Below are 27,276 nucleotides of genomic sequence, written 5' to 3'. Positions count from 1 at the left end.
TTCAGCGATGAGGGGTGGAACAATGGTGATCGCATGGGTGTTGTCCTAGTCTACATTAGTGGTCATTTAGCGGCAGTGGAGTGTTGGACATCACCGAATATGTTCTGCCAATGGAGCTTCTTTGTCGTTGCTGTTGCTTTGCCGTTCACGGTCCGCCATCCCGGTAGGTCCCATCGCCACCATCTCTATCTATTTACAGTCGTGTGTCACGTATCCGATTCCCTTGGCACCGGACCCCGCGCCTGGTTCACAATACACCTAGCGTCGCGTCGCGTCAAAGAAGGCCGTTTCCGACGCGACGCGACGTGACAGCCCGTCGGAAACGGCCTTCCTAGATTTGACGCGACGCGTGAGCAAACAGTGGGCTAGTCTAGCGGCGCGGCCTTGATTCTTGGTAGTCAATGGACACGTTACAACTGTGATTTGGACATAAACGAAGTGCTGTCTTCTTGCGCATCTTTCGAGCAGTAACCTGCACCGTTTATTCAAAGGGGGCCCCAGTTTTGAACATCGTCTGCTGAACGTTGTTTTCTCTGCGCAAATCGACTTCAAATAGATTGGACGGCAGGTGACGTGATTTATAAATTACTATGAATTGCGGTTAAACATTTTTTATTATTTCTAAATTTGGGTGCATGTGCTGTACATGTACGCGCACATTAGTAACTGATTGTGCGTCAATATTTGCACTGTTGCATCCACTGCATACATCAAATTGTGCACTATGTATTGCAAATTTATTTCCTGTGTGCAATTGAATAATATGGAATTAATAATAGGGTACATGCACGCAATTAGAAAAGTGCAAAGTACTCCAGCAATTTAATTCTATTTCAAAACTACTACTCCAAATATTTAATAACAGATAAACACTACTTTGAATGAGCATAGGATATGTGTGTGTGTACACAATATTTATTAAATTTAGTTAATGAAGTTACGTTAACTATTCTTATTTAAGTTGATGGTATCACTCATTGTGTTGTTGACACTTGTAGGTATGGGATGCCTTTAGCCAATTGGCATTTTATTTCAAACAACATACCATGGCATTGGTCATTATATGGTCAGTGACATAAATGACAGTATACTGTGGTGTGCGTGTGTCTATGTGTCTGCGTCTGTCGTGTGTGTGTGTGTGTGTGTGTGTGTGTGGTGTGTGTGTGTGTGTGTGTGTGTGTGTGTGTGTGTGTGTGTGTCCATGCGTCTGTCCATGTGTGTGTGTGTGTGTGTGTGTGTGTGTGTGTGTGTGTGTGTGTGTCTGTGCGTGTGTGTCTGTGCGTGTGTGTGCGTGCACGCGTGTGTGTGTGTCTGCGTGTGTGTGTGTGTGTGTGTGTGTGTGTGTGTGTGTGTGTGTGTGTGGAAATATCAACAGTTATATTCGTTATTGTGTCAATACACAGCAGAGTTTTCCTATAGACATTAGAGATAATGTGAAGTAATTGTGTTCTCCTTCTTTGTGAAGTGATATTTTGACATTAAATTAACATAACATGTACCAAGAAGGATGACATCTGTCTGTTTGATGATTTAACTACCCAGTATTGATGACAACTACATGATGTGTACAGTGCCCCCACGCATAAACGCCCATAACTTCGGCGCGGCCTAGCGCGGGCCCCCGAGGTCGTACGCTATAGCTGATTAGATGCGCGTGGTCCTTGATGCGAGGGCTTTCTGGTAATGTAATTAAGATGTCACAGAACCTTCTAGAAGAAAGTTAGTAATACAAGGCGGTGATTGGCTGTCGATAGGGGCGTTGCCTGTTACTGATTGGTTGATAAACTTAGCTCCGCCTTTTCCTGTTGCAACGCTATGCGGTCGCACAGCAACCGCGCCATATTCTTGCACCTGTCTTCTTTGCCGTGCGTCGGAGTGAGCAACAGCTGTTCAGAGACAGAAGAAATGTTTTGAACGAGGTTAAACGGAAGCGAATGAGTGTTCCTGTTGACCAAAAGGAGGGTCCCCATTTTGGGAATGACGGGTTAGCGTCTCCTTCGCTGATGTCTGACTACGTGAAAGACCTCTCCGAAGTTTCTGCCAGTTCTTGTGAACTCGGGAAACTTTTACCAGACATGGAGATCTTAGATAAAGACATTCAGGACTGTTTGGACGACTGGGTTGTCACTCTCACTACAGAAGACCGAATGATGCTCACTCTTGTTGTTTTTCAGGCGTTTCGATCCTTAGTTGTTTTGTATAGGTTTTAGATCTTAGGTTCTGTGTAGCTTTTTGGTTGTTTTTTTTACTGTAAGTGAAAAATATTTATGGATGGCGTAATACAGAATGTTGCACATATTCATGTTGTCATATCTTCGCGTCAAAAGCATCAATCAGAAATCCCCACGATGAATATTTTAGAAATCGTCTCTGCTATGTTATCCTTGCGTTTCACCAAATTCCGTTACCGTTTTGTAGAGATTTACGACCGTATGTGCACCCCTCTTCAGGGGCCTTTCTCTTCAATATCTCAAAAACGAAAGCACGTTTCAAAAATCGCCACGATGATTACCTAGATAATCATGTCATGTCCCTTTGTGCAAAATAACTAGTTAAATAATGAAACACCGTAGCGTAAAAACGGACAAATGTGCAATACGAAGAAAATGTGCTTCCTCGAGCGAGGCCCGCTGTAAAACGCAACCGTTTGTTGAGTTCTTTCACAACAAGATGCGGCTACGGTTGCTGAATGTTGTTACCGAGTTTCGTCGATATACATGACAGAACATTTGAATTACGCGCACTTTCCTGACATCACTCCCGGATGGGCATTTATGCGTGGGGGCACTGTACTTGTCATATTGTTGTTCTTTGTTTCTTCGTTTGTTGTAATATGTATCTACATACAAAATAGTCTCTCATAGCCAGACCTTAACCCCGCCCTCAAGATTCCAGCAGGGAAACGGTTAGTGTCGTACCCAGACCTTAATTAATCCCGCCCTCAAACCACAGGGGGGAACAGACTGGGTTCAGAAGTATAAACCACTGTATCTGTACATTGCTTCTGCACTCTTGTAAAGAACAATTGTTTTATGAGTTTCAGCTCATTCATAATTTAGTACACTTTTGAGCTAGTTTAGTAACTTGATTCTGTATTCCTAACCTTATTTGTATGTGCTGGCAAAGGCAACGAGTAGACAACACAAAAGAGTGGCTTGGACAAGGCAAAACCATGAAGAATGGAATGATGTTGCTATTAGCGTGGGACAGAATGTGCAGTATGATAGAGTCAACTCTCTCATTACTATCAATGGAACTAGAAATGGTTGCCAATTCTTGAGCAACATTTCTGCTACGTGTTACTGAGGAAAACCACCAAGATTGCTATTATACTGCATAATAACTTACTTGTGTATAGAGCCAAGGTCATTCAGTCTGGGAATCACAAAATTATTCTGTTGACAACATATGGCCAGCACAAAGCCCTACTTTAAATTCTGTTTGTCCGTCCTACTGTTTATTGTCTGTTTGTCTGTCTATCTGTCTGTCAAAATACATATATTTGATATATCATAGCTACGACAAAAAGAGCAACACTAACTACACGAGTGTCCAGCAGCCCTAGAAGAGCTGCCAAGTAGTACAATCTGTCTGTCTGTCTGTCTGTTTGTCTTTTCTGTCTGTCTGTCTATCTGTCGCTATTGAACACAAAAAGCAAAATTTTACAAGAACACTATAGGTATAACTGCTAAGCTAAATGTCCATCTACTGAGACATACAGATCGAATACTACTAAAACTCTTATGAATGATGTTCTGAATGTCTCTTTCATTGTCGTCCAATTCTTCATTTCTCTCTGCAATTCTTCTCAATATTACATTGGAATTGGACTTCTGAAGGCATATTGATAGTCTCTTTCTCCATTGTCCTCTAAACTAACTGTGCTTCACTTGATCCACTTTCTACATCTCTCAATCTCTTGGCCAGCTGGTTCAAATAATTGTCTGCCTTTTCTCCCTAACAACCAAAATGTTCAAAAATCAATGGAATGAAGGTAGCTTTGCATGACCCTGGATGCTGTTGATTTGAATATTTATTTATTTATTTTCTTCTCTCTTTTTGCAGCTGCAAATCTGTCCTCTCTCGATGCTCTTACCACTGTGTCGCTACTAAATGAATGAATGTGCCAGAGAGAAATCGAGTTCGACATTGGCACCTATTCCTGAATCATACACTATTATGTCTGGTCTGTCTTCAGTGTCTATATATTGATTCTTAGGTTCTTTTTTGTGATGCAGTTGCAAGTCCCTGAGACACTGACAGCACTGTGCCACAAGATTATTGTGTTCCCACACAGGGCCTCCACCAAGCTTACAAGTGAGCAGATGGTAACCATCAGCATCCAGTTCCCTGCCACAGTTACAGTGTATTACACAAGAATTGAAAGGCATCGGTTGTCCTAGTCTCAGAAAAGCCGCTGTCTGAAATTCATTCTTATTCATTGCGAACTTTTCTGAAGTAGGGACTGATTCTAACCAAGCTCCTGCTCCTCTTCCTTGTAGAGATCGTAACCTGGCAGCATCTCTAGCACCTTTTGCATCATCTAAGATCAAATCTGCCCTTAGTTTGTCAATTCCTTGAGTAATTCGTTGTTAAAGCTTCACAGGATTTAAAGACTAATCACAAAGATTTGGAGCTTATTTCCCAAATTGTCATTCAAAGATGGAGACAAAGGTAAGGACAAAAAAGCTGAGTTTAATTAAGTGATATGCCAATGATTGAGATAGTAATTCTAGGTCTGTTGAGTGAATAGTATCAACAGATTCTTGCAAGCTTGGGAAGCGGAGAGGTATACTGTAAGCCCAACTTGCTACAAAGGCAATGCTTGATGATTCTTCCATTGATATCAATCCAAAACCTCCATGCTTGATTTTTAGAGTAGCATGTCTCCATTTGCAGTCATCAATTGACTGTAACTTCAAATTATCGTTAAGTGTAGTTCTAGTCAATTCATCATGGATCTCTGCAGCAGGTTGAAGACAAGAAGGAACAACTGATCTAGGTAGGTGGTTTATCCTTGGTACATGACAATGTCGTAAAAGTAGTAGTGCACTCTGTCTGTCTATCTGTCTGTCTGTCTGTCGTCCATCTGTCTGTCCATCTGTGCTGTCTATTTTTTATATTTGAAAATTTGCTTTTGTTGTATCTTTTAAAGTTTAAAATCAATAAAACAATCTGTCTATCTGTCTGTCTGTCTGAGAGCTATTGATCTCTCTTCCAGGTTTCAGTGACACCAACCAATGCCCTGACAGTGTTGCCTACAATCAATGGCTGCAGGCAATACATACCTGCAACAAATTTTACTGCCACAACAGACTTCAATCGCGAGACACATGCGTTGAAGTGTCATGTTCAAAATATTTATTCAAAAATTTTTGCAAAGCGTGCTCTAAACCCATATACAAAATTTCCGGACACCAATTAAAATTCAATATGTATTAGTATTAGACATGTAGACATGCAGACAGTGGTTTATTCATTCATCTGCCTTGCATGGGTGCAAATGTAGCCCTTACTGGCACAGCTATGAGCTGTGACGTAGAAAAATACAAAGATCTACGCTGCTATATATATATAGGCATTACACAACACAACAGTCAACGTAACAGCGAAAAAGGCAAAAAGTTAGTAAAACATCTAGCCCATTCTTAGTAGTCTTCTAGCCCATTTGATGTTGTTTCTTCTACATCATCTGGGGAAAGGACATGACAGAGATATTCTGCATTTCTGATGTAAGAGAATCGAAGACTGAATGGTGACTTGGACTTCTCAGGAGAAGCAATCTTTCGATGGATTGCAAACTTTGAATGTCCAGCGAACCACAGATCCAACTTGCAGTGTGTGAATCGTTGTCCACCAGCCAACATTATATAATAAGACAAGACTGTAAAAGTTTGTACTCTACTGTACTTTCCTGGTGTGACACATGCATAAGATTTAATCAAGTTACTAAACTAGCTCGAAAGTGTACTAAATTATGAATGAGCTGAAACTCATAAAACAAATGTTCTTTACAAGAGTGCAGAAGCAATGTACAGATACACTGGCTTACACTTCTGAACCCAGTCTGCCCCCTCCCCTGTGCGGTTTGAGGGCATGGTTAAGGTCTGGGTACGTAACACTAACCGTTTCCCTGCTGGAATCTTGAGGGTGGGGTTAAGGTCTGGGTACGAGAGACTAGTCTGTATGTAGATACATATTACAACAAACGAAGAAACAAAGAACAACAAAATGACAAGTACACATCATGTAATTGTCATCAATACTGGGTAGTTTAAATCATCGAAATAGACAGATGTCATCCTTCTTGGTTTGTACATGTTAATTTAATGTCAAAATATCACTTCACAAAGAAGCAGAACACAATTACCTCACGTTATCTCTAATGTCTATAGGAAAAGTCTGTTGTGTATTGGCACAATAACGAATATAACTGTTGATATCTACAACACGCACACACACACACACACACCACAGTATACTGTCATTCATGTCACCAACCATGTAATGACCAATGCCATGGTATGTTGTTTGAAATAAAATGCCAATTGGCAAAAGGCATCCCAGGTATACCTACAAGTGTCAACAACACAATGAGTGATACCATCAATGAGTGATACCATCAACTTAAATAAGAATAGTTAACGTAATTTTATTAACTAAATTGCCTGAGTACTTTGCACTTTTCTAATTGCATGCATGTATCATATTATTAATTCCGTATTATTCAATTGCACACAGGAATTTCCGAAATAAATTTGCAATACATAGTACACAATTTGATGTATGAAGTGGATGCAACAGTGCAAATATTGACGCACAATCCAGTTACTAATGTGCACGTAGCACATGCACCCAAGAAAGACTTTAATAATAATAATAATAATAATAATAATAAATGTTTCACGGCAATTCATAGTAATTTATAAATCACGTTACCTGCCGTCCAATCTATTTGAAGTCGATTTGCGCAGAGAAAACAACGTTCAGCAGATGATGTTCAAAACTGGGGCCCTTTAAATAAACGGTGCAGGTTACTGCTCGAGAGATGCACAAAAAGACCACTTCATTTATGTCAAAATCACAGTTGTAACGTGTCCATTGACTACCAAGAATCAAAGGCCGCGCCGCTAGCCTCGTACTACCAGCGGCTAAGTCGAAAGGGTGTCCAAAAAAAATTCGCCTGGACCCCTGTTGGATAAGTGAAAATGTTGGATAACAGAAGGTATTACGAACTCAACTATTGTTCATATTATACGGCATTTTTTCCACACTAGGTATACTGAATGTAGATGTGGAATGAATGTACATGTAAATGAATGTAGAAGACAACGAGAAGAAATGCTTGAACTCACTCTCAAACTTGCTTTACGAAAGAACTGACTGACATGCACGTGGATGTAAATGTATGTACTGTACACGTACGCAGCTGACTAGCCCCGTGATCCCCCACATGACAAGTTTGACCTGTCCGATAACCGGCGTGTCGGATAAGCGAACGTCGGATAAGTGACACGTGGCTATACTGCTATAACTAGGGGCCCGTTCGATTGGGCTCTTCCAGAAGAATCTGGAAGAGCACGCCCCTCTTCCAACTTCTTCCAGCACAGAGCTGGGAGAGGTTGGAAGAGGGGCGTGGTAGAGGTTGGAAAGGGGCATGCTCTTCCAACTAGCAGCAGAGTCGGTAGAGTTGACTCTTCCAACTATAGCGGCAAAACTGTAGAAGTTGGAAAAGGGGCGTGTACACGGAGCCTCTTCTGGAAGAGCCCAATCGAACGCGGCCTAGCTAATGTGGTGCGTTTCATTTTGTACAGAAGTGAAAGCAACGTGGAAGAATGTAGTCTCGAGGCTTTCCTTCGCTATTCCAATTCTTTTAAATGCTGTCAGAGGCCCTCATTTGATGTCTCAAACAAATGGGAAGGACATTAACCACATCATGCTATTGAATAGCAATAAAGACGAAGCCAATTTTTCAGGTAATTAATTAATGTTTGTAAGTATTAATATAATTAATTTAAAAGATTGGTTTTTAGATTGGATCAATGTGGCAGTCTACATTCTAGTAGTTGTATTAGTGGCAGCACAATTAAAAATCATCCGCATGTCACAACTTTGTGCACCTACAGTTCTATGGTTCTCTGATCTCATCACTCTATTTGCCAAACCTGTTTCTATTTTCTTTGGTCTGCAAATTTGAGAATGACTAGCATCTGTACCATAATTAACAATACTATATGTAGGCATTCAAACGAGTACAGTTTATGACACAGTTGCCATCATGGGATGCGGGATTCCTTTTGGAATTTACATCATTCTTTCATCCTATTTGTTGTGGACTCAAGAAAACCAAGGTAAAGAAGGTACGGGTACTCTTAAAGTTTGCACTCACCACCAGGACCTAGGTATCATTGATTTGAAATACTGTAGGTGCTGAAAACGCTGTAGCAAGTGATGCGGGTGACAAAAACACAACTCATACAAATTTTTTTTTTGGTGTCCAGAATATACAACACATAACTGTACAACAATACCCTACCTATGACGGCACAGGTGTTGAAATTGGTTCAGAACATATTTCTTGAGTAAACAATAATTGTGTTCAAGGACAAAGACGTTTTACTGAAACAATTGATTCGGATCAGACCTACCTACGAAGAAGACAGACAGGTGCCGGTGTTTGATATAATACATGTAGACTAATAGTACACTAGTAGTAAATTGATGCATAAAAATATGAGAGCAAACCCTTACAGCACTTTTTCGAAAAACTACTGTATTAAATTTGATAAATATAGGAACGAATGATTGAAATAGGTCCACAAAATTCTTTAATAGAGGATGTATTTGTTTTAGTCTCATTTTCTCACTTTTTTACTGTTCTTTGAAAAGTCAGTCCTGTAGCTTCAAAACATTGGGACATCATTTAATATTAGCATGACATGTACTTTCAGACGCATGAACTTAGACACCAAATATTTGGGAATGTTTGTTAGTTCTGTGTAGGCTTGAGTGTCCAGCCAGTCGTCTCCCCCCCCCCCCCAGGAGAAGAAGTTTATTATCTGCTGACGATTTAGGTATTGCAGATCCACATTACCTCAAACAAAGAAAGTACTGCGTAAGGTTTGGCCTTTGACCCAGCATTGTTGTTTGTCTACTTACATTGTATAGTGGGACCAGTTACTCCCTCTGTTTGACCAACTTTTTCACGGATACTAGACAAATTTGCTAGAGGGGCACAAATTGTGCCCCAAGAAACATTTTGGGCTGCAACTGTTGATATTGATTATTTAATAAGTGATATAAATACCGAAATAAATATTTTAATGTACCTAAATTTGTACTAATTTTAGCAAGGTTTGCTGTAAAAATACACGTAGCCAAATACACCTGTGCCACAGACTGATGTTATTTGGCCTTTCAAAAACTGTTTCTGTCTTCTCTTATCAGAAGCAATTGACACAACCATACTAACATTTTTGACCCAGATGATGCTTTGCCGTGCCTTCATATGACACCATGCTCTGCCTTTGCAAAATCTTGAACAACTCAGTAGAGCAACAAGCCAGCTTTGCTATACTTCATTGTAAGTACATGTATTCATTTCCAAAAGTGTGACAAAGTATTCCACAGTCCTAATGGTATAATAAGGATGTTAAAAGTTTTATCAGATGAACATGTTATGACTGTCGTTGCACTTTTGCTGAACTAACTTACAATAACTCTTCTGTGAACAGGATCTATTAAGCGATTTCTCAAAAAGTCAAGCCCTAAAGACCACGTTGTCAAACTGATATAAAACTATTATATAATAGTTATTACTATCCCTTTTGTTAGGAGCCAGTGATTTGCGCCATCACCATGGATGTGCTACCCTTTTTAGATTTCTATTGGAAAACAAATTTTAGATGAGAAGGGTAATGGATGTATCAAAAAAGCTTGAGGAACACACTGTCTGCACATGCATTTTGACCATAATGATGTCATGGCTCACGTTCTTTAGCAATGATTTTGATGAAAACATCTTCATTGCTCATGCAGTTTCATCACTTATCATATGCATGATGTCATGCAGCATACACAACAACTGAGCTGTTGCTGAAACTTGTCAAGTTTCTGTGTTGCTGCTAACCATGCCAGCAAACGAGCTGTCAATGAGTACTAGCTGTTTAGAGCAATACATCTAGGTGTTTGCACGAGACCTAAAGTAGAAAGGTCAACTTAGTTGCAGGAACTTAATATATTCTCAACCCAATGATAAATTCAACACACTTGCTCGGTCGATCACAGGAGTTTGCCCATACGGTGAGCTAACTGTGATAATAAAAGATAGATTTATCAGTGATGTAGGAACCACAGCGGCATCTGTAAAATTTTTGCAATTACAACACTTGCTGGGCGTGACCACAGCCTCCTAGCTCATTTTCCTATGCCTATTCCTATTTTATAAAGTTTAGGTAGGTGTGGTCTGTCATGTGATGACGCCCCTACAGAAAATCATCTTCATCTTCCTATGCAGCTGTTTATCACCATTTGTTCACTTTGATACATGTTTGGCTTGTGTGCTGATGTAATTTACAGTCCATTGAAAATTGAATTTTGCTATAGGAATATCTCCACCAAACATTTGCATTTGTGTTAATGGTTGTATGCTGGTTGTTGAACAAACCCACTTACCTACACGTACCATTTCATTTCCATCTCGAGATGCCAATACACCCCTAGACTAAATGAATTCGATCTTTTCTAATTGTCCAAAACCAAGAACTTTCAGCAACATTTTGATCATTGTCTGGTGCTTTAATCATTATGAGAACATCACTTGTATATCTGTTGCAAGTTTTGTAAAGAACTTTGATAAGTATGACAAGATACCAAACAAATCTTTGAAGAGACTCTATAATTACCATTAGAGAGTCCATTCAAGAATTAATTAAGATAGTGTGGCTATTTTAAGCACTCTACTGCTAGACTTAGTGTAGTTTAGTCGTAATGTGACAGTGTTTGATAGAAGTTTTATTATTCCTTGTTCTATAGAAGCAAACAGAAGCACTAACACCACTGAAATGTCACTACAGCCAGAAAGGATCAGTCATGAAGACAACCCACTGTTCTCAATAGGTAACAGAACAGAAGAACCTGACAACAGTCGTTGGAGGGAAAGTTGGAGTGAAGATGCAGATTCTATCAGCACGACTGGTGGCAGCCATGTGCAAGAGCAAGAAGAATGCTCATCAGACTCCAAGAGAGATATAAGCAACTCTGACCAACGACATACCTACAGCGACAATACTCGTAGTCGTGAAGCTGGTGCCCCAATTATAGGTCAGCTCCGATCTCGTCCTACACGGGTAGTTCAACCAACAGGTGCCGCCAGTAGTAGTGATGGTAACAGATTATTAAAGGACATTGCTACAACCACAGCAAAAACTGAAAGACAAAACACACATAAAACATCAAAAGAATTGCCCCAGCAGGAAGATAAGAAGTTAGAAGAACGTGTGCGTCAGCTAGAAATTACAGAAAATGATAACAAGGGTAGGCTCCAAGGATTGGAGAACAAGACCAACCATTTGGAGCACACGACCAACCGTTTGGAGAACAAGACCAAACATTTGGAGAACAGGTTTCAAAATGGGGACAGGTTTCAAAGTGAAACTGAGACATTACCAGCTGGTCCTCCAGTAGCAACCCCAGTGCAGACAACCGATGGGGCAAGCTTAGCACCAGTTGTGTTCACTAGGCAAAACGAAAACACAAGTCCGTCTAGAGAATACCAAACTAGGTCTTCATCCTCTCCATTAGATCATAACTACCAAGAGACTGATGTGTGATAATTTAGAAATCAGAAAATCGTGCATCAACCTAATTTTTGACTAACTGCTGTGTTCTGTTAATTACAGAAAATCTTTGGCTAAGCGAGACTAGTTGGTATAATCCTATTGGACTCTTGATTCCTTTAGTAATGATTTATAGCCATTCTGTATTGTTTTTTTAACAGTGACAATATAATTAACACGCATAGCTATCACATGCCATCTGAACAATTCAACTTACAGATCGACATGCTATGTTTGTGTATATCAATAATTGCACCGAGATGGTACAGGTGTGCAGAAGCAAAATTGGGAGTCATCTCAATTTTCTTGTCACAAAAGTTTTAAGTGGAGCCGACCCCTCAAGAGGACACCCGGATCCCGTTTAATTCATAAAACTAATCAATAGTTGTTTCTGCCAAATTTCACCAAGATCATCACCATGGTTTGAGTAATCTTGTCCATGGACAAACTAACGCCAAAACATAACCTCCAGCAAAGGGAACTTGTTTGAGAAGGCTTTGTTTGCTTTACGGTGACAAGGTCAAGTGATACATCCCCCCCTGCTAACCTCGCATGAAAGGACCACGGTGTCCAGGATACAGACAGAGAGAAGTATAAAAGCTACAGTTATCTGTTTCAAGGCTTAATTAAATAGTAGTTGCAACACTTTGTTGTGATAATACTATACACCACACAGAAATTCACGCACAATATGAGGTTGCTTTTACCTGAGATGTACGCTTTACGGACGTCACCTGTGTAACTTTGTCACTAATGGGCTTCCCTGGATATTGTTAGGATCAAATAAAAGTCTGTTTCCCTCCTGACTAGTACCTGAGCAACATTTGTTTTGTTGCTACTGTTAATTCCATCCCACATTTCCAAACAAAATTTGTAGTAAAGCATTGCTTAACCACGGAAGAGCTGATCACAGTAACACCTCTGCCATATTGCAATGAAAAGTATAAACAAATTTCTTCTGTAACTTCTAAATGTAAAGTAATCTTAGTACTAAAATTTTTTAGAATCCCTGTCCTCACATAGACACGACTGCACTGACACATTCATTCTGGTATCATGCCATTGCGTGATAAACTAATACACTACCAAAGTCAATAGCTACATAAAACAGAATGGAACATTACAAATCAGTGTTCCATCCAAGAGTTAGATTGGCCAGAGCAATAAATTACCAAGAAGGGCATCTTGGCTTGCAACTATTAAAACAGGATACTGTACAGGCTCAATTAGCCTCGAGGGTCCCTAGACTCACTTGAGCTTGGCAGTAGTGTCCGGTTCCCATATTACCCGTTTGGGAGGTTGAAAATATAATTCAGGAACCGGACATTGCCAAGCTCATGTGAGTCTGGGGACAAGGCTAGGCTCAATGTGGTGCTATTTTGCATAACAAACAAGCATGCATGTATATAATTATTACTAGACTGTATCTAAACTCAATTCGACGTAGTTCATGCTACAATTGTAGTTGCAATTCCCTACAGCTTGCTAAAGGCACAGCGTGCCAAATGTAAGGCAGAGATTATGTCCCACTCAAAAACCCTATAGATGGAACACCAAATATGAAGCTAGTAGTACTGGTTGTGTTCATCAAGCTAACATTCTATAGAAGTGTAAAAGAAGAGAACTGATGCAGGTGGCAATGTATTATACAATAAGCTACATCAGACACTAGTAAGCAACACAGTAACGTAATTTCATTATTTACTAATACCAAAGATGCTGCCCTATGTGCATATAATCAAATCAGACTGGACTATTTCATCTGTATTTAGACTTTCCTCGATACTTATCATCTTGGTAAGAGGCCTTTCCGTAATGATCCCTACGACTTTTATCACGTTCATATCCATAGCCTGATCTTCTATCACCATTATAGTCCCTAAATCGTTCTCTCTGACCTTCCCTTGCATGGCTATCCCTCCTCTCCCTTGACCTGCTGCGACTGCGTGAGCTATATAGATGCTGGCGATGCCTACGAATAGGAGATGCATTCCTCTCGTTTCGTCTAGAATGTCTTGATAGATTTGAGGGTCGAGGCAACTGGTCTCTCGTGTTTGGACGTGGTGAGCTACGCTGACTGACATGTGGAGAACTATCACTGCTCTCATCACCACTACCACAACTGTTTTCCTCACTGAGAGACCCACTGCTTCTGTCAGACACAACCACAGGACTTACATCGCCAGACTTTGCTTCCCTCCTTGACTGTGAATCAGTTTTCCTAGTGTCATAATTTTCATCCTACTTGTCAGCAGTGGGTTTCGATCCAGTGGCACTTCCAGCTTGTGGCGAAGCCGTACGAGAGCTAGTCCAACTACCAGTCTTTAGACCATTTGATGTCTCGATGTCTCTAGAACTGACAATTACCTAACAAAAACAAGAAATAAAAATCATAATATGGGAACGAACGTCAAGCTACATACCCCAGTTTTCTTAGCTTCAAGTTGTTTCTTAGCCTCCATTACTGCCTCTACTAGTTTCAATAATTCTCTCTAAGTATGACCAAAAATTGAAAATGCAAACAGGAAAAACTCCATCCAATATTAACTCACTTAAGGTCTTTCATAATGTTCCAAGATAGTGCAACTGATTTCCTACACAAGAGGAAGTACACAGTAAGACACAGTACACAACATGTCTAGCTGCACTGACTATACATACGCGCACACCTCCTCAATGTCTTCATAACAAGCTTCAAACAACAACCACCAGGGTGGGTTCTCAGGAAAAGGAATCTAAAAACAAGATGTGAGAATTGCTTAAAGGGGAAGTTCAACAAAAATGAACTTCACTTGTATGAGTAGATCTTACCAAGACAAATCGATCGGTATAAGTTACTCCGTTATTTTCGCTTTTGTATACGAGAACGAGCGATGTTTCTGTGACGTGCAACGCCCACGCGCCTGCTCCGCGCTTCCTGGTCGATTAAGCTCCGCCCACTGCGAACGAATCAATGCGTTTACGGATGACTGCTACGGATATATCGAGAATGACGAATGTGAATGCCAAGATATTATGAAGATCTGCCTTCTTGCCGTCAGTGGTTCCTCTCTAAAGTAAAATGGTGTCGGTAGAGCTGTTTTTCCGCCAGACTTTGAAGCAGAATTCCTCAATACCACGGCTTACCTAGAGGACGCGCTTGTGCTTGAGTATTTTTTATCTTTGTTCTTTTAATATCCGAAGAGAAACGTTCAGCGCGCCGTCTGGCGTGTGCTACAGAAGACGTTCCTATTTTTACATCCGGTCTGCTCACTTTCTTTTGCCGCTGATTGGTAGAAGGTCACAATCCCGGATGTAAAAATAGGATTATCCTCTGTTGCACACGCCAGACGGCGCGCTGAACATTTCTCTTCGGATATTAAAAGAACAAGGATAAACAAATAATCAAGCACACGCGCGTTCTCTAGGTAAGCCGTGGTATTGAGGAATTCTGCTTCAAAGTCTGGTGGGAAAACAGCTCTAGCGACACCATTTTACTTTAGAGAGGAACCACTGACGGCAAGATAGCAGATCTTCATAATATCTTCGCATTCACATTCGGCATTCTCGATATATCCGTAGCAGTCATCCGTAAACGCATTGATTCGTTCGCAGTGGGCGGAGCTTAATCCCTGGAGCAGGCGCGTGGGCGTTGCACATCACAGAAACATCGCTCGTTCTCCTATACAAAAGCGAAGATAACGGAGTAACTTATACCGATCGATTTGTCTTCGTAAGATCTACTCATACAAGTTAAGTTCATTTTTGTTGGACTTCCCCTTTAACTTAATAAGCAGAGTCAGAAAATCAGACAGACAGACAGACAGACAGACAGACAGACAGACTGCACCACTAGACAACAGTGGATACCACTTACTTACCTGCAAGACAGGGGGGACGCCCTATTTGGTCCCACAAGTCTATTGCTGGAGTGTGGTCAGAGTGCCTTAGAAGTCTACGAATTCATCATTGTCGTGAGCCAAGAAACAGGTATACTAACTCTGAATGTAGACCTGACATTATTATGTTTGATGCTGAGTCGGGTTCTAATCTTGATCTTGACATTTCGTTGGCACACCCTTGGAGCTCAGATGTTTTCCCAAGCTCAGCTGAGGCAACAGGGGTTGCAGCTAATCGAAGAGAAACCAGAAAGGTGTCTAAGTACGAACAACACAAACTGCCTGAAGGCTCAGTAGTCAAAGTCGTTCCACTGGTTATGGAACATTTTGGATCATGGGGAGAAGAAGCGAGAAAATTTTTGCAGAAACTGGCAGCCTTTTCATCAGATGAAGCAGAAAGACCTAATGCTGTGGAATTTTTAGACTTTTGGAGAAAAAGATTCTCTGTACAATTACAGAAGTGTAATGTTCAAGTTATATCAAAGAAACTTAGCATGTTGTGCGGTAGGTCTGAGAGGCCTGACTCTCTTAGCACCCACTTTTTCCTCATTAGTCTTAGTTATATATAAGTGTTTTAGTTTGCTGTAACGTTAGCTTTCAATGAACATTAGTCTAGTTGTATTACTGTAGTTCTTTGCAGAATTGTATTATAGTTTGATGTAACACAGACAGACAGACAGACAGACAGACAGACAGACAGTCTCCTCCAGATTCTTTCATCACCATCTCTTGGTCTCCTTTGGATTCTAAAGTTATCATTTCTTCTGACTTGCTTACCTTGTACCTAGCTCTAGAGTCTAGCCTTTTGTTTGTAGTTTGCAAGTTTTAGGTTGTTTAGCGTTGGACTTCAGTTACGTGCTTTGCAGTGATGTTTCATAGTTCCATGTTTGAAAATATATGTATTGACAGACAGACAGACAGACAATTATTGCAAATGAAAGAACAGACAGGCACACCACATGCACACCTTGTAATATCAAAAACGCTCACCTGAAGCTGTCTACCAGCAAGGAAAATGCAAGCACAAGCAATCATTTCTGGTGTGAACCAAACAAAGACATCCATCTTCAACGAGTCATTCATAAAATTTCTAAATAGAGAGCAACCATTGACAGAAGTCATCGTATAAAAGCATCATGATATAACAAATATAAAAAAGCCAGAAAGAAAATGACACAAGACTGATGAGATAATGAGAAACTAACCAAGATTTTTGAGCCAGCTCTTGATTATCTTCGTGTTCTATTATAGCAAGTATGTAATAATAATCTACAAGCAATTACCACATAAGAAACAGAACTCAATCAAAACGTAATTCAACAACCTTATGTGGATGTTTCACAGGAACACAAAATCCCAATTCCTATAATACAACATCAAATGACGAAATAGTGAACATTGTGTTACTGCTGACTTTTAGAATTCTCCTTTCAGCTTTGATTACACTATTTTTGGAGCTAATTAAATACAGAGTACCCACGTAGTCCATTGGTTGCATGCATGACTTGCCCTGAAATAAGGCACAGCACAAGCAAGTCAGCAATAAAACGCACCTGACCATACAACAATCAAACACAGTGAGCTTAATTGTAGCCTCACTGCAAATGTTGTTTATGACTTGAGTCTACTGGAAGATATACACTGATTCTAAATTCTAATGACTAGCAAATGCCAATTCAATCAGAATCTATGATGCAAACAACTAACGAACTAAGTACTTTTTTAAATACGAGACTTAAAACGTACGTACAACTTGCTTGGACTATTATGCATGACTAAATAAATGACACACTTACATGTGCATAACTGCAGATAGAATAATGTACTGCATTACATTTCTCTGTACTGTCTGTATTAGTATAGTTGTACGCTTCCTTGAACCATGCAACACTATTGAAGTTGTTAGCAGAAATCAGCAAATGAGCTACAAGAGCAAAAACACTTTCTCGATTCCTGAAATAGTAGACTTTACTGTTGCAACAGCAATAGAAAATTGGTGCAGGTGCAAGAACATGCAGGAACCGGCCTCTTTGAGACACAAAGAAATTTCTTCTCAATTAAACATAATAGAAATTCCAGTAACCAGCAATGTGTGCATGGTTGTTATGCTGCCTTGCCACACAAACAGAACACCACCAGCAGTTCACTTCCTCAAGCAAATAAAGAAGTCTTGTGGCTGCTCAGCAACATAACTAATTCACTAGTAATAACTCACAAATGAAACTAAACTCTATCACCTTTTTGCATTCCCTGTGTTGTAAATTTTAGGCACTAACACAAATATTAAATACATGTGTATTACAGCAGAGTAGAATACAAGCTAGAATCTAATTGCTGCCTATAGACACACAAACGCTGACTTTCACACGTATGCTATTCAAAAGCTTATCTCATACACTCTTAGTCTAACGTATACCTTAGGTATACAAGTTGTACTGTAAGTTTGACAGCATTATAGACAACCACCTGCTTCTTTGTTACGAAAGTCAAATCACAAGATACTGTATGTGCTTCTGTGTAAATTTCAGAAATATATTCTTTCATTTGAATGTTGTCCACCTTAATATTCTGCTCTGCTACACTTAACTGGTAATGCTTTCAAGCTGCCACTTTGAGAAGCCTCATTGAAACCATGCTTTTCAAACATACAAGTGTTGATAGCACCATGATAGATTTAATTAAAGTGCACAGAATGGAATGATTTAACCCTAGGATTACACAGTGCAAATACTAATCTGATGATAAAACTGAGACTAACTGACATAAAAACGGGCAAATAGACATGCATACAATGTCAAATACACAAATAAACAAATACACAGTGAGACAGAAATACTCATATAATTAAGACAGACACATAGACAAACAACAGTGTAGCCAGGCTCTGTAGAATAAATACACCTAATGGACGAGGTAATGGACGAGGCAGACATCAGACGAATGGTAGAAGAAGGCATTTCGCATTCAGAAATAAGCTATAGACTGAGGCGAAGACATCCTGAAGTTAGAGGACTTTCTGAGAGATCGGTGAGAAGAATATGGCAATGATCCGATTGCGAACAACGCCATCCACTTGGCCAGAAGTCAATATTTTACATTAAACCACGGAACCTACAATGATCTCTACTCAGCAACAGTAAACGGCTATTACACTCCATTTCATGACGCTTGGCGCTATTTCTATCATTTGACAATTACTTTGTAATAGTTGCATGATGAAAAATAGCCATTGGAGTACCGCTTCAATAGAGAACCTAAAAAATAGCGACTGCAATACTAACTGGTTGTGCAAGTTGAGGGCGTGCCTTTCCGGGGAATTCCCTCAATGATCATGAGTGAGATCTAGCAAGGGTGATGATGTCTACGGTTAGCAAATTGCTTTTGTACATTTGGAAAGCCTATAGCTTTTGATGTTCAGAGAGTTTCTTTATCGATACACTATAGTAGCTAGTGTGCGGAGGTAGCTGTTTGCGAGAAGAGGGAAAGGCGTGACCGTATGTTCTCACACCCCACCTAGTGCTAAACGATTTGCTTCGAAGCCTCTAGTCTAACCCCATGAGTGGCTAACAATAAACGTCAAAACAAATCGCATTGCAGCTCTAGAAGAGTCCGAACCACCGCTCGGTAGTAATTGGACGGGTCGACTGCTTTCTCACACCGCAAGACATTCTTGGGTAGACTTTCGCAGCCTCCACTACAGTTGTTTTGTAAGCGTCGTCTACGTTAGGTCACCACAACTTGCATCTCCCCATATTGTTTTTGACTAATAATAATAAGAGTTGTCAAGAGTTGCCAACGTGGTTTGGCACGTGACGCAAAGCAAAGTAAAAACAAACACCTGCTAGCGTGTTGGAAACGTGATCTCCTGAGACACGCGTGCGAATGGAAGCCCTGCTGGGACCCCCGCTGAGACCCCTGCTGTGTCTAGCATCTTCGGTCATTTCAATTTTCTATTTTCTATTTTCTATTCATGTTAGAAATAGAAAAGCGAACAGCGCGTTTCAAGTTTCTAGTTTTGAGCACATAGGTGCCTAAAAATCAAATTTTAAAAGATAAATCTAAAGATCACAAGCATCAACACATCAAAAGATGAAAACCATTTTACAAAAATATGGAAACTTAAAAATTAAAAATTAAGAATTAAAAATTAAAATTTAATAAACACAACAATTTTAAATAAGAATGCAAGTAAAAAAGTAAAAAATTAAAAATTAAAAATTAAAAAAATTACTAAAAATTGAAAATTGAAAAATGAAAACATGAAAATTGAAATGTAGAAAATTAAATGGCCGAACCGTCCACTGACCATGAAGTCACCAAACAACTGGATAGCTAAAAAGTTAGACGGTTTGTTCTACAAAGTGATGCTCACCTTTGCATGAAAAACACTAGCTAGAAAATTCTTCCAGCTCACAAACATAACTATTTTGCCGCTACCTAGAGCGCAGAACGATAAGCTATCCAGCGAGAGTTCACACGTTCCGCTACGTCTCCGTTGAAGGAAATAAATGAGAAGTAATTAAATTCAAAAGTGTGCGGAATTGCCCAGTGTGTGAAATACCCCGGATTACCCTATACCATCCATTTCTACACTAATTTGAGTCAAACCTTCTCCAGTCTGTGCATATTTTACTCACTAAAACTCAAATTTGCTCTGAGAATAAAGAATAACGAAACAATTAGAAATAGAGACGAGAAAATTGGTTTGTTTGATAGCCTGAATGATGGAGTGTCTCTGAGACTTTGATCCAAGTCTACTGGCCAATCCATAAATCTTTCTCTCTTCCCTGAATGGAAGGATGAAAGGTTTCACTGACTGCGCATGTGCACACTTGTGAGCTAAGCCCCTCCCTATTGTGCGCGTGCTGACTATGGCGGAACGTCAATCTACTGCCAAACCTAATGGTATCATTTGTGGGTGGAGATGTAGTGTTTGTTTCAGTTTTGTTCGTTTTCGTTTACAGATTTATTATTGAGAGCGAAGAAATTATGGGATGAAGACGACTTTGTAGATGCTGAAAGAATTTACCATCAATTACTTCAACTCTACCAAACAGCAGAACATGAACCAATAGAGAAAGCAGAAGGTTAGTGTGTAAATGTGTGAAGATGTAGAGATCTATTGATATTAACTATTTTATTTAAATTTGTGTTGGAAGCGCTCCATATGTTGGGTTTGTGTCTATATAACCAACATAAAGTGAATGACGCCTTAAAGTTTACGGAACAATGTTTGTCTATTGTACGAGATATTACACCTCAAGATGAAGAGTTTCTGTCTGATAGTAAGTGTGATTTGTGTTTTATTCATTGTTATGAGTTTACCTCACTAACACAACGCTTTCAACCTCTATTGACCGTTTATAGGAAATTTAGATAGTAAAGTTGAGGGTTACATCTAAAATCATGCATTTCATCAGTTCTGTCAACAGTTTGTTTGTCAATTAATGTTTTATTGACTATGAACTCAGGATTGATATTAATTTGATATTCTATGTTACCCTGAAAGAAGAAATTTGTACGGGAGAAAAATTTGTGCGATTTTGTGCGATCACAAGCCCATCGCACAAAATAAATTTCACATATATTTTTCCCTTGCACATGATCTTATTGCGCATGGCCTTATTGTTGCACAAATGAATTTCGCACAAGTAGTGCTGTTTCTAGAAAAAGCACAATTTTTCTCCCACACAAATTTTCTTTCAGGGTATTTTACGGAACAACATGTTTTTGGTCATTAATTAATTTGGACAAAGTTTTATTAAATCTTGTTGCATTTGCTTTTTTCCATATTCTTCATGTGACATCATTTGTGTTTGTTATGATGGCAATTTGTTCTTCCATTAAGAGAATTACAATTTATAGCAGAATTTTTGTGTTTTGTTTAAGTTACAGTAGGATGTCACTTATGTGAACACTTTGGGACCTGCTCTATTCATAACTCTGAATAATCCAGATAATTGCATGATGTCTACTCACTACAGCTACACTGTACACAACCAAATCGTTTAACGTGTGGGACTGGTGAGAGTGGAATGTCTGCAGTTTGTTCTTGGTTTTCATGATGTCCCACATGGTAGAGCTCGCAATTCCAAAGTCTTGACCAATACAGACGTAGCTGCAGCCACCCGGGGCTTTCTTACAAATTTCTATCTTCTCTTCTATGGACAGAACCACTCTAGTTTGCTTCTTATTTGCAGTTGCAACATTTTCAGAATCACAGATGAGGACGGGTCGTAATCTCACATTACCGTTTTGTGTGTAAAGCTAAGGTGAGTGGGAGGTAGCCTGTGTCTGGTAGACGGATGTGTTGGGGTAACTGGTGTTTGTATAAGTGACATCCTGCTGTAATATTGTTGGATATTGAACAGCCGTCCATCAACAGATACAAGTCATACTTTGTCAGAAATGAATGTAGAACAATGAGAGTAGCATAGCTGGTTGTGACAAGAGTTTTCTAGTAAGACAGCAATACAAACAGCCACAGCAAATGAGAGCAGCAAGGAAAGTGCATTCTATCTTTAATTTAGTGTATAGGGAAATATTAATGCAGAAGAAAGCAAAAGAAAAGTAGAAATGTGAGTAGTGCAGCTAGATTTTCATTATGATTTATGTGCACTATGTCTAGTGTGTAGTGTGTGTTGAGAGGTGAAGATGTTGGGAGGGTCTGACAGACTGTAAAGAGAGACTACGACTAGAAGAGATGACGTGACTGACTGTTGTGTTGTTGTGTCTCTAATTTAGTGTTACACACTATGGGATGGTATCTATACGATAAGGGCAAGTATGTAAGAGCAACAGAACATCTAAGAGAGTCGCTCAACATCCAGCGTAGATTGTCTTCTGTGAACAAAGTCATCATGGCAGCAAGTGAGTAAGAGTGATGTTGTGAGTTTGTAAGTGAATGTAATATTGAGTGTTAGGTTTATGAGTTTGTTAATTAATGAAGTAATGTAGTGTTGCAGCTTGTGTAGAGTGTAAGAGATGAGAGGAACACATCAACGGGTCGTCAAGGAGGACACATAGACAAAGAGAGAAGAAAAGTGAACTTAGACATTGTGAATTGAAGTCAATGTCTTTAGTTAAGTGGAGGGAAGTGATGAAAGTGGAGAAGCACGACTTTAGACGAGTCTTTGTGTTGCATTTGTGAATGTTAATACATACGGTCGGATGTGATTGTTGCAACCATGTTTGTTCTCCTGGTGTTTGTTGTATTAATGCAACTGTCAGATTATTGGTAATGTGGACATGAGGGCTTTGTGTCACATTTGTAAATTGGTTGTACGTGTATGTTTGTGGGAAAGCAAGGATGTGAGTTTATTGGATGTCAGAGTAATGAGGTCTGACTATGTGCTGATGTAAGAGTGTGTGTGAATTTATGATAGAAAATTGCAGTCGTGGTTATGATGTTTGCTGCTTTGGATTTATTTGTGTGATGCGAGAAAACAATAAAGAATGCTGATGCATTTGCTGGTAAAATTGCTAATCTTAAATCAAACATTTATTTATTAAATATGAAATAGTGGTTTGTGATATTTTGTTTTGTAGAAATTTATTGATAAAGGATTTTACATTCTATTCATTAATTTGGATTTTTAAAATATTGATATCAATGACTGTTTTATTTTATTAATTAAAGTGTATTTTGTTGTGTAGCTTGTGCTTATTTGTCACGTTGCCTTCTCTCTCAATGTTTAACAAAAGAAGCAGAAGATGTGATGAGAGAAGGTTATTGTTTATCTTTCAGCACAGATAACAACATTAGTAAAGCACGAGGTGGGTATGGTGTGTGAATTGAAATGTTGTTTGTTGTTGCTGATTGTGTTTGAGTAGATGCTACTCTATTGGCTTACGCAATTCAACTAAATGAAGGAACAGATGAGGAAGTGAAAAAATTGTTACAACAGGCTGATGGATGGATTCAAATGGTGGGAGAAGGACGAGGCAAGGCACGTGGTAAGTTACAAGATGGAAATGAGTTAGAAGAGTTTAATGTTGACTTGTCAGTGTGTTAGATGTGTGACATACATTGCTGACTTGTGTTGTGTTGTGTAGTGTTGAGTGAAATGGGAGAAGTATTGGTGATAAGGGGTGACTACAAATGTGCCAATAGGATACTGCAGGAAGCAGCAACAATTGCAAAGACACATTTTACCAACCAACCATCATGACACTGCTTTAAGTGAGAGATTGTAAATATGAGAATTGTCTCTTAATTATGTTTATTGTTCCTTTTGTTCAGCTCTCTGTCGTATGGCAGAATGTCAAGTGAAACAAGACCAACAAATGGCTGCTTTGCCATTGTTCCACGAGTCATCAGAAATGATGAGTAAGGCAATAGGTGCGGAACACCCAATAAGAGGAAGAAGTAATTCATTGTCTAGAGTCATATTTTGTTTTGTTTTAACTGTAGAATGTTTATTTGTATTCAGGTTTATTTGGTGTTGGTAAAGTCCTTTTGAGACAACAGAAGTGGCAAGAAGCAGAAAGGATCTTGAAGGAAAGTGTCAACACTTTGGGTGTGAGTATATGTGTACATCCCACAACAAATGCAGGTGTGTTGTCACATAAAATGATTAGAAATGATAGAAAGTAGACAAAGTAGGAGTTCTATCTTATTGTGTGTATAGCAATTCGAGATCTGAACTATTGCTTACGAATGCTAAAGAAAGATCAAGAAGCAGTCGACATTTTGCAACAACATCGAGTTGTTTCTTATCATCAAGGTATACACTCATTTACTTATGAGCTCACTCTTATTCTTGCAGGAAATTTTTGTATAAACTGTGCTGTAGTGACTTTCCTTATACTCAATGAGCATAACTGGTTTAGTGGAGGTGGAAACAGGTCAATCCCTAACCCAGTTTAGCCTAAACCAGGTGTTAAACTGGTTCAGTTAAGCACTAGGGGAAACATGGTCTAAACAGTTTTACCTTCATGTGATGGGATTGTTTGTTGACAGTTTGTTTTATGTACATACATGCTAGGTTTTCTGTCTTACTCATTCATCTGTTTATCTGTATTATTGCTTGTTTGAGTATTAATCTTTACTATTTATTTTTGCAGTCAAGCATCAGGCAAGTGCATTTCAAGTTGATGATTTACAAAGAGAGTTGGAGCAGCTCAGAGAAAGCAATCGAGCCATTCAAGCAGAGAAATCTGCTTTACAGCAGCAATTGGTTGATCAGGAGGCTGTAACTCATACCGTCACTGATGAGAATGAACGTCAAGTGGGAGAAGTAAGGAGATTGTTGCAGGTTCTCCAGCAGTGTGATGAAGACATCAAACAATTGCAAACAGCAGTTCATGATCAGGAACATCTTGCAGCACAGAAACAGAGAGAAGCAAATTATCTACAACAGGAAATCACGAGGATGACAAGCGAACTAGATGACAAAGAGGGACAGCTGCAACAACAAGGAGAATTATTGAATGATATGAGAAGCACGATAGAAGAACAGAGAAGACAAATTGATGTTTTGAGGCACAAGGTTCAAGAGAAGCACACGACTAATGAACGTCTGGCAAGAGACATGCAACGAAGTGAAAGAGCAATGCAGCAGCTGGAGCGACTTCAACATCAATACGACAGCGTTATACAGATCCATGATGATAGTTTACACATGACTGAATTAAAGTTGGGAACAGGAGCTTATGGAGGTAACAGAAATGATGAATTGCTTGCTTAACTACACAGTAGAGCACAACTTGTCCCAGACAGGTTGGGACCAGAGGGTTCCAGACAATTGGTATGAAGTTCTTTCAGTGTTCGGAAGTTTATGGCAGACGTTGTCGTCATCTTGGCAACCTCACAAAATTTTTAGTCGTCAAGGAGTTTAGGACGTTTACACACATTTTATATATATCAAATATTGATAGTGATTGTTCTGGTAAGTAAACAGAATCCCGGGACTTTAGAGGTGTCACTCTCAGTCTGACCTGAATAATTTCACTATTCTACTCTACAGTATAAAAACAAAAATTTAGTGGGTCCACCATAACTTAGTGGTCAGGATGGCAACCTCCTGGTATAATTGGTCGTCACATGAACTCAGTTGTAAGTCCTCAAACAACTTGATGTCCACTTTTTCATACACTGACTATATTACTACAGGTAGCTATCATTACATGTGTAGCATATCGTTTGTCTGTATTGTGACTCTGATTTTGAGATTTTGATTTTCCACCACTGATTTTGTGGTCACACGATGACCAGGTGGCAGAGATCAGCTGTCCAGATAATAGGTGCTCTACTGTATGTGTATGTGTGTATTGATGGTGTATTGTAGAGGTTGGTGTTGGCATGTGGAGTGGTGTAGCGGTTGCTGTCAAGACATTTTATGAAGAACCGGTTAGAGTAACTGATTTCAATATTTCATTGATTCGACGTGAAGTGTCGGTGTCCAGTCGTGTCCATCACCCCAATGTCGTATCCATCTGTGGAGCTATCGTTAAGAATAGAGTTCCTCTTCGTATCGTCATGGAGCTTTTGGAAGGATCACTGAAAGATGTGATCAATGCTGCCATTGAAAGCAGATATCTGTCCATGAGGGAACAAGTGGATATAGCTGTGGGATGTCTGTGTGGTGTGATGTATCTTCACCAGCTGCAGCCTGCTCTACTTCATGGAGACATTCGCTCTACCAACATTCGCATCAGCAAGACTATGGAAGCCAAAATCGGTGATCTGGGCTCTTGTCGCTTCTCTAACGAGTCACTTTCTGTTGGTCCTCTCAGTCCAGAATACATTGCACCAGAACGAGTTGTGGAAGGGCGTGCAGTGTCCCCACCCAACACAACACAAGCCGACATGTACAGCTTGGGAGTCACGTTTGTTGAGTTATTCACAGGAGTTGCTACAGAGAGGAAAGTGCGTGAGAGGCAGTTTCAAGCTGTTCCTTATGTTCCACTGCAGGACATTTGCTATGCTATGGCAGAAGAGAATCCATGTGGTCGCATTTCTGCAGCAGCAGCTCTCATACAAGTGAATGCAGTGAAGCAGAATGATGAGTACACTTTATGTCCTCCCAAAAGGATGGTGAAAGGCAAGAAATGCAAAGAAGACAAAGTGACACTTGTAGAGATGCCGTGGATGTGACTTAGGAGCAGATAATTGTGATGTATTTGTTTGTCTGTTTGTCTCAATTCATCCAACTTTGCTGCTTGTTATAAATGCAATAGATGATGTTGCATGTGTGTAATCTGCTGTGCAATATGAGTTGACATTGAACTTTTTGACAGTCTAGCAGTCAGTCTCACAGTTTTTACAGTTTGTGTTGATGTGAACTACAGTAAAACGTTTGACTGTAGATGAAGATTTTTATAGCCATTTAAATGTTGTTTGTCAGTTGTGTATGTCAATGCTGCAGCTAAGTGTCAGTCTATTGTGATTTAAATGATACAACTTGCCTATTCAATTTGAATGTTTGTCTGTACATTCTCATGATAATAGGCAAGACACACAACCTGTGATGAGAAAATTGTTGAGAAACTGTGGTTGTGCTGACGATGGCATCAGCTTGTAGTCTGTCCATGTGTCTGTCTAATAATCAAGATGTTCC

At 39.6% G+C, this 27,276-nt stretch overlaps 3 protein-coding genes and 1 long non-coding RNA gene across 8 annotated transcripts; 3 read left to right on the top strand and 1 right to left on the bottom strand.

Moving 5' to 3' along the window:
- Window positions 1-27: 27 nt before the first annotated feature.
- LOC134182001 (uncharacterized) lies at window positions 28-12,075 on the top strand. 4 transcript variants are annotated; one of them, XM_062649311.1, is made up of 7 exons: window positions 28-163; window positions 7,815-7,976; window positions 8,034-8,183; window positions 8,241-8,351; window positions 8,428-8,550; window positions 8,605-8,667; window positions 11,035-12,075. In XM_062649311.1, the coding sequence occupies exons 1-7, from the start codon at window positions 34-36 to the stop codon at window positions 11,829-11,831; spliced, it is 1,536 nt and encodes a 511-aa protein (XP_062505295.1). In that variant the 5' UTR covers window positions 28-33; the 3' UTR covers window positions 11,832-12,075. The 4 variants fall into 4 exon arrangements, with proteins under 4 accessions (XP_062505295.1, XP_062505294.1, XP_062505296.1 ...); XM_062649310.1 differs by having other exon boundaries at window positions 8,241-8,360; XM_062649313.1 differs by lacking the exon at window positions 28-163 and adding an exon at window positions 6,382-7,406 and having other exon boundaries at window positions 8,241-8,360; window positions 11,035-12,074.
- Window positions 12,076-13,476: 1,401 nt separating this feature from the next.
- On the bottom strand, window positions 13,477-17,368 carry LOC134182293 (uncharacterized). 2 transcript variants are annotated; one of them, XR_009970307.1, is made up of 7 exons: window positions 17,040-17,368; window positions 16,921-16,984; window positions 16,706-16,805; window positions 14,499-14,572; window positions 14,390-14,431; window positions 14,261-14,329; window positions 13,477-14,204 (listed from the first exon to the last, which is right to left on the bottom strand). It is a non-coding gene; the product is annotated as an uncharacterized LOC134182293 (long non-coding RNA). The 2 variants fall into 2 exon arrangements; XR_009970308.1 differs by having other exon boundaries at window positions 14,507-14,572.
- A 3,173-nt stretch (window positions 17,369-20,541) lies between these two features.
- On the top strand, window positions 20,542-22,884 carry LOC134182271 (uncharacterized). Its single transcript, XM_062649666.1, has 4 exons — window positions 20,542-20,620; window positions 20,680-20,802; window positions 20,875-21,000; window positions 22,460-22,884. The coding sequence occupies exons 1-4, from the start codon at window positions 20,587-20,589 to the stop codon at window positions 22,591-22,593; spliced, it is 417 nt and encodes a 138-aa protein (XP_062505650.1). The 5' UTR covers window positions 20,542-20,586; the 3' UTR covers window positions 22,594-22,884.
- An 892-nt stretch (window positions 22,885-23,776) lies between these two features.
- On the top strand, window positions 23,777-27,068 carry LOC134182270 (uncharacterized). The gene is made up of 6 exons (XM_062649665.1): window positions 23,777-23,897; window positions 23,958-24,083; window positions 24,148-24,270; window positions 24,346-24,441; window positions 24,782-25,375; window positions 26,005-27,068. Exons 2-6 carry the CDS (start codon window positions 23,969-23,971, stop codon window positions 26,811-26,813), a joined length of 1,737 nt encoding a protein of 578 aa, XP_062505649.1. The 5' UTR covers window positions 23,777-23,897; window positions 23,958-23,968; the 3' UTR covers window positions 26,814-27,068.
- The last annotated feature ends 208 nt before the right edge of the window (window positions 27,069-27,276 follow it).

The sequence above is a fragment of the Corticium candelabrum genome, chromosome 7 (genome assembly GCF_963422355.1).
Source record: "Corticium candelabrum chromosome 7, ooCorCand1.1, whole genome shotgun sequence".
Lineage (NCBI taxonomy): Eukaryota > Metazoa > Porifera > Homoscleromorpha > Homosclerophorida > Plakinidae > Corticium > Corticium candelabrum.
The sequence above is the reverse complement of the archived record's forward strand: the minus strand, read 5'-3'. Positions and strand labels throughout refer to the sequence as shown.